Source organism: Nyctibius grandis, chromosome Z (assembly GCF_013368605.1).
Source record: "Nyctibius grandis isolate bNycGra1 chromosome Z, bNycGra1.pri, whole genome shotgun sequence".
Lineage (NCBI taxonomy): Eukaryota > Metazoa > Chordata > Aves > Nyctibiiformes > Nyctibiidae > Nyctibius > Nyctibius grandis.
This window is the reverse complement of record NC_090695.1, coordinates 37,171,866-37,187,769: the sequence shown is the minus strand read 5'-3', so window position 1 is coordinate 37,187,769 and position 15,904 is coordinate 37,171,866. Positions and strand designations below refer to the sequence as shown.

At 36.9% G+C, this 15,904-nt stretch overlaps 1 protein-coding gene across 6 annotated transcripts in view; it reads left to right on the top strand.

Moving 5' to 3' along the window:
- The window catches only part of ZDHHC21 (zinc finger DHHC-type palmitoyltransferase 21), a 36,902-nt gene that overhangs the window by 10,898 nt on the left and 10,100 nt on the right, over positions 1–15,904 (top strand). For 4 of the 6 annotated variants that reach the window (XM_068423436.1, XM_068423434.1, XM_068423435.1 and 1 more), the window contains 3 exons: positions 294–405; positions 1,986–2,124; positions 12,038–12,154. In XM_068423436.1, coding sequence (XP_068279537.1) covers positions 294–405; positions 1,986–2,124; positions 12,038–12,154 — 368 coding nt within the window. Of the gene's footprint in view, positions 1–271; positions 406–1,985; positions 2,125–12,037; positions 12,155–15,904 lie in introns of all 6 variants that reach the window. The other 2 variants (XM_068423439.1, XM_068423438.1) reach the window with 2 other exon arrangements.

The window sequence follows — 15,904 nt, the reverse complement described above, 5'->3', positions numbered from 1 at the left end:
TCTGTCTAGCAGATATGTTTTTTCACAGTAGACGTGTAAGAAAATAATTGAATTATGGTCTTCCTTGTTTGAGTAACAGCTTTTGTGCTGTAATAATTACTCCCTAGAAATATACACTAATATCTTCCAGTTTAATTAAGGTGACAGCAGCAAAAATGTTGTTTATATGCTGCTTACCCTTCTCAGATCGTAGTAAGAATTTTTTTCTCTTTGAATCACTAGCATATAGTTTTATCATGAGTATGCTGTACTGAATGTAAATCTCTCTCAGGTGTCTTTACATTTTCACCTAGAACGAGAATATTGGGAATTATGTAACAAATGCAATTTGATGAGACCAAAGCGTTCACACCATTGCAGTCGTTGTGGACATTGTGTGAGGAGGATGGATCACCACTGTCCATGGTAAGACAAAGACATTTACTCTAACAGTTACTCTAACAGTCTACTCTAACAATTGTTTCAGTGAATAATTTTAAAGCTCATGGTCTTGACTATTGGTCATTTGTCATATTTATTTCCCAGTAGCGCTTAATCATATAGGCATTTAGAGCAGGGAAAGAACAGCTTTGAGACTTTCTTATGTCTACAAGTAAAACTGACAGTAAGAACTGTTGCAGTGTAACATTTTATCATTGTTGAATTGTTATATGCCATATAGTTTTGGAAAATTCACGTATTTTGTTTAAAGAATTGGAATTTTTACTCCTAAAACTGATCTCAACATAATTAATTCATACATTGCAGATTTATTTCATTTGTTGCAATTTAGTTTCTGATGCTGGGAAAAAATATTTTTTTGTAGGAAATTAAACAATACTTAAGTTTCTTGGATTGAAAGAAAAGATTACAATTTCAACATAAGAGGATGCCCTTTGTAATAATAAAAATAGGTCATGGTTTCAGACAGTTTTTGCTTTTTAGTTTACTGAATGGCTGTGCTGAGTAGAAAATGTTATTGCCTCATACCATGCCCCACTTGTCATAGCCTCTCTGATTTTGTAGTGAAATTGTTTATTTTAGTGTTCTGTAACTAGTTTCAGTCAAAATGAACTAATCTGGCTAAAATTCTGTATTTAAACTGTTTGTTTGTACCTTAAAATGAAAATAAACATTTCTGTGAGTAGTTTTGAGATACCATTTCCAGCAAGACTGCAGTGATGAATTGCAGAGAACAAAACTGACATCAGGATCCTCCTATGTTGATTTAGCCATTTTTCAAACTACCCTTTTTGTCAATCACTACTTCAGGAAATAGTGCCAGTATAGTGCTTTTGTCACTATGGCTTAGCTTGGTACTGATGTCTGTGCCAATCTTGTATGAAATTGCACCTCCACCACATTTGTATATCAATGTACCTTCTGTGAAGCGGACTAGACCTAGATTTCAAAGGTTTTGAATCTCGTGCTTAAGATTTCTCTAATCTTTGTGATTCCTTTACTCCTTTATGTTGGAGTATGCAGGAGGAGTTTCTGAAGAGAGATGCCTGTTCTGTCTTCTGTGTCTTAGGCTCTTTCCTAAGTCATGCTTATTTCTCATTGGGGTACCCTGTGATCACATTTATTTCAAACCATTCATTTGTGTTTCCAGTTTTTGGACTCCATATAGTTCACAAGCAGTGAAACAGTTGACTAGCAGAAGATAATAGATATTACGGTGCAGTTGTGCAGACTTTTAAAAAACAATTTTGTTACTTGAGTGTTACTTAAAATTGTAGTAGTATCTTTGCTATATGAACATACGGAGAAATATGTGTCAGTGATGCAACCTACACTTTAAGTGGCAGTGTAAGGAAACCACTCTTTACAGTAACTGCCATCTCTAACACGCAGGCCATCACTTTGATTAAGAATGGAGTGATTAGTCAGTAGTTCTTTATGTTTGCTCCATAAGTAACCTTAACTTCTCTTGTTCACAATATCATAACTGCAGTGTTAGAGTCTTTATATTTCTGTCTTTATATATATACTTTGTTTCTCTGCAGGATTAATAATTGTGTTGGTGAAGACAACCATTGGCTGTTTTTACAGCTGTGTTTCTACACTCAAGTCCTTAGTTCCTATACGCTGATACTTGATTTCTGCCATTACTACTACTTTTTGCCTCTGAAAAAAGAAAACTGGGTAAGAATCTTTTTTCTCTACAAAGTGAATAAATAGCTAGTATAGAACTGTCTTGGTATCTAGTTACTCCACATTTCTGCTGGCTCAATTGTTGACAGTGAAGAGAGTTCATCTAGATGTATGTTATCAAGTAAGCAAACTGATTTGTGGTAAGTAGCAAAATATTATTCTAAAAGGATATATGATTTCTATGTGTTAGAAGCACAACATTAGTTTTCGTAGAAATCTAGGAAAGGAGGAGAGAACCATTTAGGTTCCTTTAGAAGTGATTACTGAATACTGGGAAGAAGCAAGGTGGCTACTTTAGGTGTATTCAATTTTTTTTTACTTTCTCCAAAGTAAATTTATGCAGAGTGTATATCTATCCTAAGTCTCTATTTAAAAATGCTGATATTGCCAGAAAAAATGAGAAAAAACATATGATCATTCTGAAAGGAGAAACATGTACATTGTTTTTGAAACAATATTTTATGTTGCTTTGAAAAGGTCATGTGGGTTAAGGGAGAATTAGGTTTGGTTTGTTTTACTTGGACTCTATGCCATTACCTTATTTCAACATCTTGTCATCAGCGAAACGCAGTTGAACACATGAATAGAGAAAATGGACTTACGGATTGGAATAGAATAAAAAATTATGGAATTTATTGCATTATGGAATTTAAGTTGGAAAGTCTGTGTGTCTGGTGCTCATTTATGTCTATTATCTGTAATGTTCAGAATATTCAAGAGGTTTCCTTGAAAGTTGCTAAATGCTGGAAAGTGCTAGAACAGCAAAGCTGATACTCTTTTCTTTTGAAGAAAATGTTATGAGATCTTGCTTATAAAGAAACATAAAAGCTTCTACACGAAATCTGAAATGGACCTTGTATTTGTACTGGACTATAACAAATAGAAGCGCACTAAAAAGAAAAACCTAGAAAACAAGTTTAAAACATATTCTAAATTAGATAATATTCCAGATGCCCAAAGTGAAGAGATGAAGACCATCCCAGAAATGGGTAGTCTACTCTAAATTTCGTTGAGATTTTTTCCAAGTACTGAAGTGCTGCAGATTTTTTTATTCTGTGTTCATGTGACACCCCAGCATACTCTCAGCTGGTGATGTCACATCCATCATTCAAGGCTGCTGGAGACTGGCCTTTGGTTATGGGTAAGTCCCATTTTCTGTTTTGTTGAACAACTTAAGTTTGTTATATTATTTTGTATCCTAAATGGTATAAAATAAGAATATTAAACTTCTTAAAAAATTCTACTTCTGGAAAAGAATGGGGCATAGCTTTCCAAGCTTCTTATTTGTTCGCACATCAGTCTGCAGTGGATGAGATGTTTCCAAGAAAGCCTATGTGAAGGTGATGTGTCAAAGGAGAGCTGAAAATGTAGGAAGACTGTTAACTCCGTGGATCATCCAGAACTGATAAAAGTGTTATATTCAAGCTAATAGATACCAACTTTTTATTATATGGGATGTACCAAAGTTGAGGATTTTTGCAAATCTCTCTTAAAACAACTTCTGTTGTAAGGAATTTTTTTATTCTTTCATCTATGTGAAAATTTCTATTTAAATGTTTTAAAGGACTCTAGAAATATGGAAAAGAGAAGAATTTGCTGTCTGCTTAGGGTGTCTTTGTATAGACACTGCCCTGTAAACTGAGACAGACCTATAAAATGTATCTCTTAAGATGGAGTACTCACATTTTTCGCTTTGTTTCTGGTTTGTTGCAGATGGGCTTTTCCTATTCACCTTATTTTACAGGCATTGTGAGATTTGAGGGAGCTGTTTTGATTGGTTGTAGCTGCATTCAAGTAAAAAGGGATATGAAATTGCAGTCTTCGTACCAGTGAAGAAATCTCATCACCTGAGTAAAATTTTGTATGGATATGTTGCGTTTTGGGTTTTTGGAAAGTTAATGTTTTTGAAAGGCGACTAAATGTAAATGCCTTTGCTTCTAGTTTTGGTAGCTTTGTAAACTTCTTTTTAATTTATAAACTGAGTTAACCTCCCACATTTCTGGGCAGAGTAATCTTATACTTTCTGTATTCTGAAGGCTTCCTGTGCCCAGGGTTTGCAGGTTTCAAGCGCAAAGGCTTCTCCATGATACTGATCTGAATACTGGATTAGGTATTGCAGTGCTTCTAGACAGAGTGTTATTTTCCAAAGATAAAATCTTTGTATGAAATTGGCAGTGCTTCTCCGGTAGTGTAATTTCATGGTAGAAGATTTCTTTTTTATTGTGGGAGTACCCTGAATGCTCTAACTTAAGGTATTTACAGTGTATTGAGATAACAGACCCAAGTTCTGTTTGTTAGTCCTGCTTTTTGAAAGCAGGATGAAAGAAAACCAAATTATTTGCTTGGAGATAGTCTGTGCAAGAGAGGAAAAGGGAAATCATGTTTACTTCAGAGAGTTTACAATGTCTAAAGAGGTAATTATAAATAGTTATTATTAATAATAACAGTTCAAAAAATGAATACGTATAAAACTCTGTTCTTGATGGTTTAACTGGGTTAATTTCAAGTCTTTTGGAGAGAGACGTACTTTTAATATCTCCCCTTTAGAAGATGTGACAGATTAGGAGGCAGAATACATACGCAATAATTACTTTAACCCAGTTTAATGTAGTTGCCTGAAGAGTGGATCAGGTTCCCATGTTTGGCTGCCTAAATTTACAGAGTCATGGAAAAAATGGAGTACTTTGTTCTGTTTAGTTTTGTTTTGTTTTAGCTGTGGGTTTTTTGGCTTTGTCAGTTTGCATATGTGGACACTTCATATGAAATTCTTCCTTTTGAAAAACTGGATCTGTGTTATAGTATATAACACTCTATGCTCCAGAGAGAGAAATATGTTTACACTGTATAGAAAAACTTAGTAGACACAGCAGGTCTGGGCTGTTCAGACCTTTGTTAAGTTTGGTATTACACTGAATAGTGTTTAGCTTTCTAATTTTTTCAGCTGCAGGATTGGGAGGCACACACTGAAGTACAGAAAATTAAGAGTAATTTATTTGGGTGTCTAGTCAATATATCTTCCTGGAAGATGACGTCAGAGCCCCATTAAGCTGATTTTTTAAAGTTTTGCTAAAGATATGGTGCTATCTAACTTTGTGCCACAGAATAATTTGTCAGAATTACATAATTTTGACATCAAATGAACAGGACCAGTGAAAAGATTTGCTTACTGTTAGTTAGGTTTTTAGGCGAGCATCCTGCAAGATTCTTTTAGCCTTTGTATATTGGATTAAAGCTGAAGTACCACAGCATTCCAGGGATCGCAGTACCTTCTACCTTTCACAGAAGCACTATTCTTTGTCGAAATTGTGGCTGTAACCAAGACCTTACATTTTCTGAATTGACAGGGGCTAGTGTTTAGCACAGATACAAAAAAATGGATATTTTTTTCTAAACAGCCATCTGGAATTAGCTTACTTCCTGCTCATTAAAAATACTTGTGAATGTTTTGGCAGTGTGCCTTCATCTTAATTGTTATTCTTTGGATATAAAAGAGTACATAACACAGAAGCTGTAGAATTAAAATTGCTTTTAATGCTGTTGTGAAATAATCATTTTATCACAGTACTGATTAATGCATTATGAAAACATGATCACTGTATGCATGTTAGTAGTTCCTTCTGAATGAAAACTTGTGTTTTTATTTTTAAAGGGTTAAGTAAGAAAAATCCAAATATCTTTAATTAAGTATACTAAGATAAGGGTGATAGCCATTTCAATAGAGATACAATCATTCAGCTTCAGGTCTTATAGCAGAAAATAGCTTCATAATATTCTTGGCTCTTGTAATCGAGACGCTGTCAGAAAGATGGATTGTGGTTATTGCTTCTGTTTGTCCAGCAGGAGGAGTACAATTACTGCTAGAAATGAAGGAAATGGTAATAAAGTTTCTATGTGAGATCCTAGCAGAATAAAAATATATACTTTGCATAAAAGCATTTGAATTCCTCTGCTAGCTTTGGTGATTTTCAGAGGCTAAGACTGGAATGTTCTTAATTTTGTATCTTCATTAAAAAACATCAAAGTCAGGATGTCTGTATCTTTTAGGAAGTATTCAGTCTTGTCGATAGTGAGAGAAGAAGAATAAATACTAGTCTTCTCACGACTACATAGTTGCTCTCTATATGGCTGTGCTGTCACAGATTCTAGACACAGCTGGTCAAGTAGAAGAAAAAATGCTTTGGCACTATATTTTACTCATTTATAGAAGGCTTTTAATATTTTCAGCAAAAGAAGTTTTGCTGATATATTCTGTTTGCTGTAAATGTTGCTAGAATGTTTGTCATAGCAAAACACACTGACATATAAAAACCTAAACCCCTTTGCTCTGGTTTAGTTTTATTTTGTTCACAGTTCTGCAGTTACCCATTGTATACTATGAAAATATTGTTATTTAAATAATTTTTAAAGTGTTCTGAGCTCTCTTGGTAGAGGTGGGGAGGAAACATAATGGAGGAAGCACTGTGGCAATATCAGCCTGCTCCGTCTGGGACTCAGCTTTCCCAGTTCTGAATAAAAGGTATTGGGAAGTATTCATTGGACTTTGTGAGAAGATTGTTGACAGTGAGACGATTGTTGACAGTAATATTTATTTCAATATTATGTATTAACTAATATTAATTAAAATCTGGAAATATATATCATCAAAAGTCCATTTATATTGTAAGGAGAAACTAAAGGAAACTTTCTCTTAGGGTCATGAAATGACCTACAGGATGTGAGACTTTTTAAAGAAATGAAAATACATCAAAATTTTCGTTATCAGTGTTTTGCAAAACCAACCTAACCCTACTCACCTCCTGTATAATTATAAGGTTGGTATATGAATATTGAATTAATATAGAAAGCAAATACATAGTCTGTAGAGAAAAAGTAGGAAAGACTGAGAGGATGACATTTTGTTAAAACTTAATACATTAATAGTGTCATTTTTATACAAAGAATGTGTGGCCTTTTCTTAAAATCTGTTCTAGTCTGAAATTACTTCAGAATTATCACTTTGGATTGAACTCTGTGTAGACAATCATTTTTGGAATCAGAGTGCTATCCACATTTTCACTTTAAACCAAATCAGTCATGAATCGGACTGGAAAATTACTCATTTAGTAGACCTGAAATAGTCCTGAATCAAAAAGTGCTTTACATAAACATAAGTTGTTATTAGTAATACATATCTCTACGAAAGGGCTTATTAGAATGCAGCCCATGTTCTGTGAATTAATTTTCTTTTCTTTTTTTTTAACATGAGTGAATTTTCTCCCTTGTACCTCTGCTTCCTTTTTCTTCCTGCAAAACCTACAGTCTGTATTTTTTGTTTTGCTTTTTTTGAATCCGACAGCCTGGTTTTGTTCTGTATTCTACACTGTTTTTATCATAGCCAAGTTGATAGACTGACTTCATCACCAGGCTGGGACAGACTTTCCGGGCATTTGCAACTGAGAATAGACAAGCAGGTTAGCATGTGTTACATGAGGTATCCCTTCCTCAAGAGAAAGATAAAGTATTTTAATATATTTTGTTAGTATATTAATTTCTGTGTATATCATATTTCAGTAAAGAATCAAGATTAAATAAATGAATCTTGCATTGTAAATGAAGATTTATGGAGGTTATTTTTCACTTTGTCTGTTCTGGAGCAGATGTGCTAGTCCTGTGTTGGTCCTGCTGAGAGCTCTCTCCTCTGTACAGACTGTGCTGTTTTTAAAGGAATACTGTAAACCCTTGAAAATAATAACCCAATACTGCAAATGGCAGGGACCCATTAAAAGTTTTCATGCTTTTTTTTTGTTGTTAGCAGGGTAAACAGGAAGTTGAATTTGGAAGCAGTGGTCATATCATTGATTATGATCTTGAGCTGGACCCATAGTTGATTTTGACCTCTCTCCTGTATGACAGCATAAAGCTAAAATAACTGTTTTCCTAGTCAATGGTAGCATTCATTATAGGGATCATCGATAACAGTTGTTGCTCACAAATGAAGACATGGCATGTGTTCTGCCATGGGGTTGAGGAAGTCTCATGCGAATCTGTCGAAGAGACTGGCTTTCTGTGGAATGTTTTGGTATTGCCTGTTACGATGAAGACACCAGATCTCATAGTTTGTAATCCATTCCTCATCGTGATCCTACAGACCTGCACTTTGCTTCTTATTTTGTGACAAGTTTCTATAGTACACATTTGTGTCCATTTTTATAAGTAGCCAAGGATCCTTGCAGTTCGACTGGGTGGATAGAAGTAGGGGCTAAAGGGAACTTAAACCTTTAGAACATGTAGCAACCTGGGGGGAGGGCACGTCTGGGCTGTGTAGGAAATGCTAAGTAGAAAGACAACAGCAGCAACCCATGTGAACTAAGGTTTTGACAGAGCAGTTAGACTGTGATGTTGACAGAGAGGAGAGGAGAAAGAGGCTACCTGAAGGGCAGCTCTCTCATTGTTCAAACTGTGCATGTAACATCTCTGCAAGGCCACATACGTCAGGCTGGCCCAACGTGGAAAAAAGCTGCTGTGGGACAAAATCCTGTTGTGCTGTGAGAGAGAGTTCAGCATTGGTGATGTTAGCTTACGTGTGCTTATGCTTTGTGGCTCAGTCTGTGTTGTTCTTTCTCTTAGCACAGATAGTGTGATTTTAGAAGTTGCGGGGGCAGGCTGTCTCCGTACTTACACTGCACTGAGACTGGTGAGTCCTAAATGGTGTTTGAACAAGAAGTTCTGTTCCAAATACATTGAAAGAGGGATTGATTAATTATTGACTGGTCTTGGGGGTTGATTTATTACAGTTTTGATTGGTTTTCTTAGCTGGGAAAAACATTTTTGTCAGTTCTGCAAGGAATAATAAAAACAAATTGGGTTGAGCTTTTATATAAAGCAGCAACATTCTAGATATATAATAATAATACTACTATGATTTAAATGGATTTTTTAAAATGGTCTCTTTTTTTTCTATTTTTATGGAGTCACATGTTTCTATTTCAATGCAGAATTGTGAAAGTAGCTCTGTTACTAAGGTGTGGTTACAAAAAGACTCTATTCCTGCATATACTTTGGTTTTCTATAGGAAAATGCTGTTCTGTCTTTTGAGATTGCTAGGTGAGGGCCCAGTATTGGCTTCCAGGTCATCATTGCCTCAGAGACTTTGATTCCTGACTGGAAAAAACATCGGTGATGTCACTTCTTCTCACTAGTAATTCAGCAACCCCCAGTCTTTTGCAGATGATGCTTTCATCTTCTAGGAAGGAAGGAAGGAAAGACAGATTAGTATTCCTTGGTCTTCGCTTCAGTATGAAAGGTCTTTCTTCTTCTGTACTTCTAGTTTTAACTTGGGTTAGAAGGTCCAAATGCAAAATGCGGCCTCCCTTCTTTGTGCTAGGATTTTCTCTTGTCATGTGTTGGGTGATGTCTCTTTTTCCTGCTGAAGGTGATGCTCAAGAGAAGGAACTGAATTCTAATTAGACTGTTCGGAGGATGCTAAGAGCTATATTGTAAACATTTTTCTAATGGGGGAGTGTGATGCTAGATCCAGAATGTGACTTCAGTGTTGGCACTCTTCTCTTGTATTTCACTGTTTTCTGTCGAGTTTGAATATGTTAAAAGATTCAAGTGCTGGGTCTTACACTTTGGCCACAACAACCCCATGCAGCACTACAGGCTGAGGGAAGAGTGGTTAGAAAGCGGCCCAGCGGAAAGAGACCTGGGGGTGCTGATCGACAGCCGGCTAAACATGAGCCAGCAGTGTGCCCAGGTGGCCAAGAAGGCCAATGGCATCCTGGCCTCTATTAGCAATAGTGTAGCCAGCCGGTCTAGGGAAGTGATCGTCCCTCTCTACTCGGCACTGGTGAGGCCGCACCTTGACTACTGTGTCCAGTTCTGGGCCCCACACTTCAAGAAAGACGTTGAGGTGTTGGAGCGAGTCCAGAGGAGGGCGACCAAGCTGGTGAAGGGTCTGGAGGGTCTGACCTATGAGGAACGGCTGAGGGAGCTGGGGTTGTTTAGTCTGGAGAAGAGGAGGCTCCGAGGTGACCTTATTGCAGTCTACAACTACCTGAAGGGAGGTTGTAGTGCAGTGGGAGTTGGCCTCTTCTCCCTGGCAACTAGCGATAGGACAAGAGGACACAGCCTCAAGCTTTGCCAGGGGAGGTTCAGGTTGGACATTAGGAAGCATTTCTTTTCAGAAAGGGTTATTAGACATTGGAACAGGCTGCCTGGGGAGGTGGTGGAGTCACCATATCTGGATGTGTTTAAGAAAAGACTGGACGTGGCACTTAGTGCCATGGTCTAGTTGACAGGGTGGTGTCAGGGCAATGGTTGGACTCGATGATCCCAGAGGTCTCTTCCAACCTGATTGATTCTGTGATTTCTGATATAATAAAACAACATATGTATGAAGATATGAAGAGAAAGTACTTTACAGCTAGTAGAACTTGTGTCTTACATTGCTTTTCTTTAAAGCTTTGGTGGGTTGGTGGAAGGGGGAATAAAGGTTAATATGAATGCTTTTATTTTGAGTTGATTTAACTTTGAATTGACTCATTAACTGGTAAAAAGAGTTTTAAAAAAAAAGGAAATGAAGCATGTGTTTTCTACAGCAGCAAGAAGGGCCAATACTAACAAGAGCTGGCTTACCAGTTCAGAAGAGAGTGGTGGGGTTTGCTTTTTGTTTTAGCTGGTTAACTAATGATTTCTACTTGTTCGTTAAATATTGACTTTCTTCACAGCTTTAGTAGCCAGTATAAGATTTTTTCCTTCTTTATATTTTGAACTTTCATGGAAATAATTTAAATCTAAAATCAGACTTTTTTACTAAATATAATTTGCTTTAACTATTCTGTGTTTAATTAAAACTCAGTATTCCTGAATCTAAGAATTCCTCTTCCTTAAGTCCTACTGATTGAATGTAAAGAAGGAAAGATCAAAAGCAGTGAGGTTTGGTTTTTTTTTTCATTCAGTTCACTTTTATGTTCTGGTTGTAATTTAAAGTTTACTTGAAAGGTTTTAATAGTTCCCTGCTGTGATCTGGCTTTTCTAAGTGGAAAAACAGATGTGTACATTCAAAAGACAACCTTGAGAACATAATCGTAACTTATTTATAAGAGAAAGGGTGTGTTAACTCATTATCAAAGGGTAAGATGGGGTGTGAACTTGCAGTACATCTACAGTAACTGCCATGTGCAAATGTTTTCCTGTGATAAAAGTACGGTGGTTTATCCTTCAAAAAAGATCTGTGAAACTCTCTTACACTTTTCATATTTTCTGCTGGATGAGAGCAGGCTTTCCAGAGCAGCTGATACAGTAAATTCGTATCCTCCTGTACCCTGAGGCAACTTGGTTGTGCATCCAAAGTTATAATAATCCACTTAAGGCCAAAATTTAAAAGATGAAGATAAGTTTATGTTGGGTAATAGACAGCATTACAGTGAGACCAGTCCAATACAGATATTTGGATTTTGTAGGTACCATCTTCAAGAGACACCTGGGAATGTTGTTATTTTTATTACAAAAGAGGTGATGTTAAAATGAAGTTCACTGTGACTGGGAGCTGAGCTAATAGGAGTCTTGTAAATCAGACTGTTTAACCTTCTTGTGTTTTGGAGCTTGTGTGTAGCAGTCTGGCACATTTTGAGATGGAAGATGCAGGAATAACCCATTTAAGCTCGATCTATTCCCAAACCTTAAGTTTTTTTAACAGTCTGGTGAAAAATCCCAAGTGTTTACATGTATAAATAAAAGATTATTGGTTTATAATTTTAGCACATAAATGTATCAATGATTTGCAATGTAGGTCAAAAATCCAATATTTGCCTTTAGCTGTAAGTCTTCAGGAACAGCTTTTATCTAGTATTTCCACTCGGTTCAAAGGCTTAAATTAATTTGTAAGTGCTAAAGTCTCTCTCTCCTTTCTGTCTTGTTTTAGGATGTTTTTGTATTTAGACATGAGCTTGCTCTCCTAAGAATATCTGCCTTCATGGGTCTAATAATATTAGGTGGAATAAGTGGACTCTTTTACTCTCAGCTAATGGGTATTTTCACTGTAAGTATCTAATTTTTGAAGTATATATTAGTTTTATTTTCAATAAAATTAATAAAAGCAGAAAAGCAGGTTGCATTTAAGGGAAGAATAGAGAAACACTTGCACTATGAGGTACATATTTGGCATGTGCTCTGTGAAGACTCTTGTCTCCAACGAAGTCTTAAGAAACCTTCTAACAAGCAAATGTCTGATAATTCACCTATCAAGGCAATTTCCTGATTTGTATTAGTAAAATAAAACCATACGTTGTCCTGGAATTGTGCAGTGTACAAGGTACGTATTTGTGGGTTTTGATTTTTTTTTTTTTTTTTTTAAAAAAACTCTTACGTGTCCTGGTTTCAATTATACTTTGTGACAGTGAAGCCCCTGATAAATAATACATTCTGAGAACAGAGGCTTTTTGTTAAGTATTTTAATGAATATGCTTACATTAATATCTCTTCAGTTACTAAACTGTGGAATGGGATTGTGTACAATTTACAGTCCAAGTGCATCTTCTGTAGTTAAAGGTACAGAGAAAAAATCCTCTGCATGGAGTAATACTCCATTTAAATGAATTTGGTAATGTAATAAATATCTACAAGAAACAGGCTTTTGTTGCTGTAACATCCCGTTGTGGACATTAGAATTTAATCACTGGCAGTGAATTCTTTAAAGTTATCTTGAGAATCCATCGAAGTGTTTGAAGTACTGCAGCGCTGAACAGAGAGAGTACATTAGTTGGATCTGTACATGTCTGAAAGGGTGTATGATCTGGCCTGCCAAACTTTTTTTTGAAGGCAATAACGTACAAGATGACAGCATCTTTGTGACTACAACTGATTGAGATCTGCCTGAGATTTCATTTGGGGATTATGAGGGTTTACACAGTATTAACCTTTGTAGGTGCATAATGGAAAACATCTTAACTGTATTATGTAATTCCTTTGCATGGAATAAAGGACAAAAATTACTGTATAGTTTTTCCTTCTGTTATTGCTTATTGTTTTTATTGTATTACCTTTACATAAGTTTACTGCCTTCTGCTCTTTGTGTGACTGTACCTATGCTGTGTATTATTTTTGCCATCCTCCAGCTGCTCTACCAAACTGCTTTCTGCACTTTCTGTCAACCCTGAGGTCTACAGATTTACCTTTGTGCCCCTTTACTGTGTGCCTGATTTCTGTTCCAGGGTCTTGCTGGCAGGTTCTCACATCCCCGTTTAAATGCTTGCACACATCCTCTAGAGTTGTGATTTTTTTACTAAAATCTGATACTATGCCTTGCTGCGTATATAGCTGAAGTGGTGCAGACATCTGAAATCTGCTTACCCTCACTTCCAGTAGTGGGAGAGACAGAGACTCAGGGACCCTTAGAGTTCAGATGGTGAAATATGGATGTCTTTTTAGTCTCTGTTAAATGGGTATATGGGAAGGAACAAAAAGCCATGTGATTGGTACTATGCTAAAACACAGAAATGATACAGAAGAAAAGAAGGAACAAAACCTGAGTCTACCATTCTGTTCTGTGTGCTGCCAGAAGCTGGACTAAATTTTGGCAGTGGCTGTCAGCATCCATTCAGATACTGTTAGTATACATGAAATGAAAACTCCCAGACTGAACCTGATTCTGTCAGATACACCTGGAACTTGGGACATTTCCGTTGTGACACAGGATACCAACTGTGCTGCCTCTGCAACAGACATGAATTCCCAGTATGTTCTTCCACTGTTCTGAGCCTTAACACTGTTAGGCTACCACTACCAGTGCAAAGTCTTACAAAGTGCTATAAAGCCCCTTTATTCTATGTCAGTTGTATAATAACTGTGAAGTACATCCCATTGCGCTTACTGAACTGGCCACTGCCCTGGAACAGATGTGGGCTAATAGCATTTTGAAGTCCAACCTCCTCTTACGTGCTGAAATTATAATTCTGTGGACCACTGAGCTGCAGTAGGCCTGGGTATTCTCTTTTGTCTTCTTTTCCAAACTTTGTGAAACACATCACAGTAATTATGGATATGGATGGACTATCAGAGGCAGATCTTCTGCACTGGGACGTCTCCCTGCGTCCTACCTGTAGCAGAGGGGCTATTATACTTGCCTCATAGGGACAAGTTTTTAGGTTTGGGATTGCTGGGGAAGTAGAAATCTATTGCTGGGATCCCCAAACTCTAATTCATTCACATCACGTGGATGCTGTTGCGTTGACTCACTGAACAATGTAGGTCATCTGGTCCATCCCCCGCTCAAAACATTTCCATACCAGCAGCATAATCATCTTCTTCCTTCTCATTCCTTTCTTCATGAGTATAGAATTGGCAAGAATAAACAATACAGTCATTTTGAGGAAATCTGCTTGGGAACAACTAGTCAGACTTCAAACAAAGCCAAATCTGTTTGGTGAGGTTGTGCTTAGTCTGCAAGTTGGGCCAGAAAATCTTTCTGTACAAATGGTTTTTGATTTTCAGCACTGTAGTGTGGGGATTTGCTTCCTCCATAAGCACTTACTAACAGCGTTGGCTAGCCAATGGAAAGGGCAGCGGAGAGGGCAGCAGGTGAGGGAGTAGTTTCTCTGCAGGCTCCCCAAACACACGCCTGTGATGATCAGAACAGGGAAGCAAAGAAACTGGGTATACCCAGCCACTGTGCTGAGCACACAGCATGGAAGGCATGCAAGTCCTGTAGAAGCAATGAACTGTGATCACTAAGAGATGGTGGTGTTCCTAATATGTACTGTGCTGGAGTTATTGTTCAGCATCTAACCTTCATGTATAAACTAAGCAAATTGTATCTGAAATGAGCTCTATTTAAAATAATGAATTAATGATGAAATGAAGCTCAACTTAGTATCAGGTACAGATCAAAATTTATTTAACAGCAGAACACAGTCGTTGAAGTGTAATAGTGCAGACTTGAGGTTAATTTAAAAGACGCTCAAACACTTGAAGGCATAGATACACACAGTTAAAGCATTCATGTTGTATTAATTCCTCCATAGCTATTCTTGAGAGCATTAATTGTAGTGATTACTGCAGCTGGCCAGAGGTGTGCACAAGGGATGTGGACAAAAGCATGGACTTTTTGAAGAAGGTGAAGCAGAGCAGCTCTTACTTGTGCTTGTACAGGAAAACATAATAAACGTTTTTCTAGTTCATGCTCCATGTCTGTGTTTGCATTTAACAATGAGCCAAGATTAGTTTCACAGCTCCTGGATAAAAGTTATTTTTAAATAATAGAGACAATCAGCATTGCAGCTCTGTGATCTAAACTTTGACCAATACATACTGTTGCTAAATGAGTCCAGCAAGTTCAGGTTTGTTGAGGTTTAATGTTATTATTTACCTGTATTTAAAATGCTGCCAAAATTGTATTTTTGGAAGTACAATTTTGTATTTGTAAATTTGTAAAATCTAAAATTTGTAAAAGTTCTTGAAGAAAAAAATGCATGTCATCCACTGTTACCGTGTTTCATGTGTGTTCAACAGTTATTAAGATGCTGGAGGAAAATATGCTCTCTGGTAAAAATGAAAGCTTTGTAACTTGTGTACTCAAATTTGTCTCTTGCACAGAGAATGTTCTTAAGGCTGTACTGCTTGAGAAGGTGATTAATAGACCAAGTTGCTTAACACAGAGTAATTTCTCTGACTACATTTACCACCTCCAATTGTGGTATCACTCTTATGGTATCATTAGCACAAGGCTATTCATATCTCATCTGGAGGTCCAGGAAGCCAGAGAGCAAGGGAGGTGACTTTCTACAATGAGAAC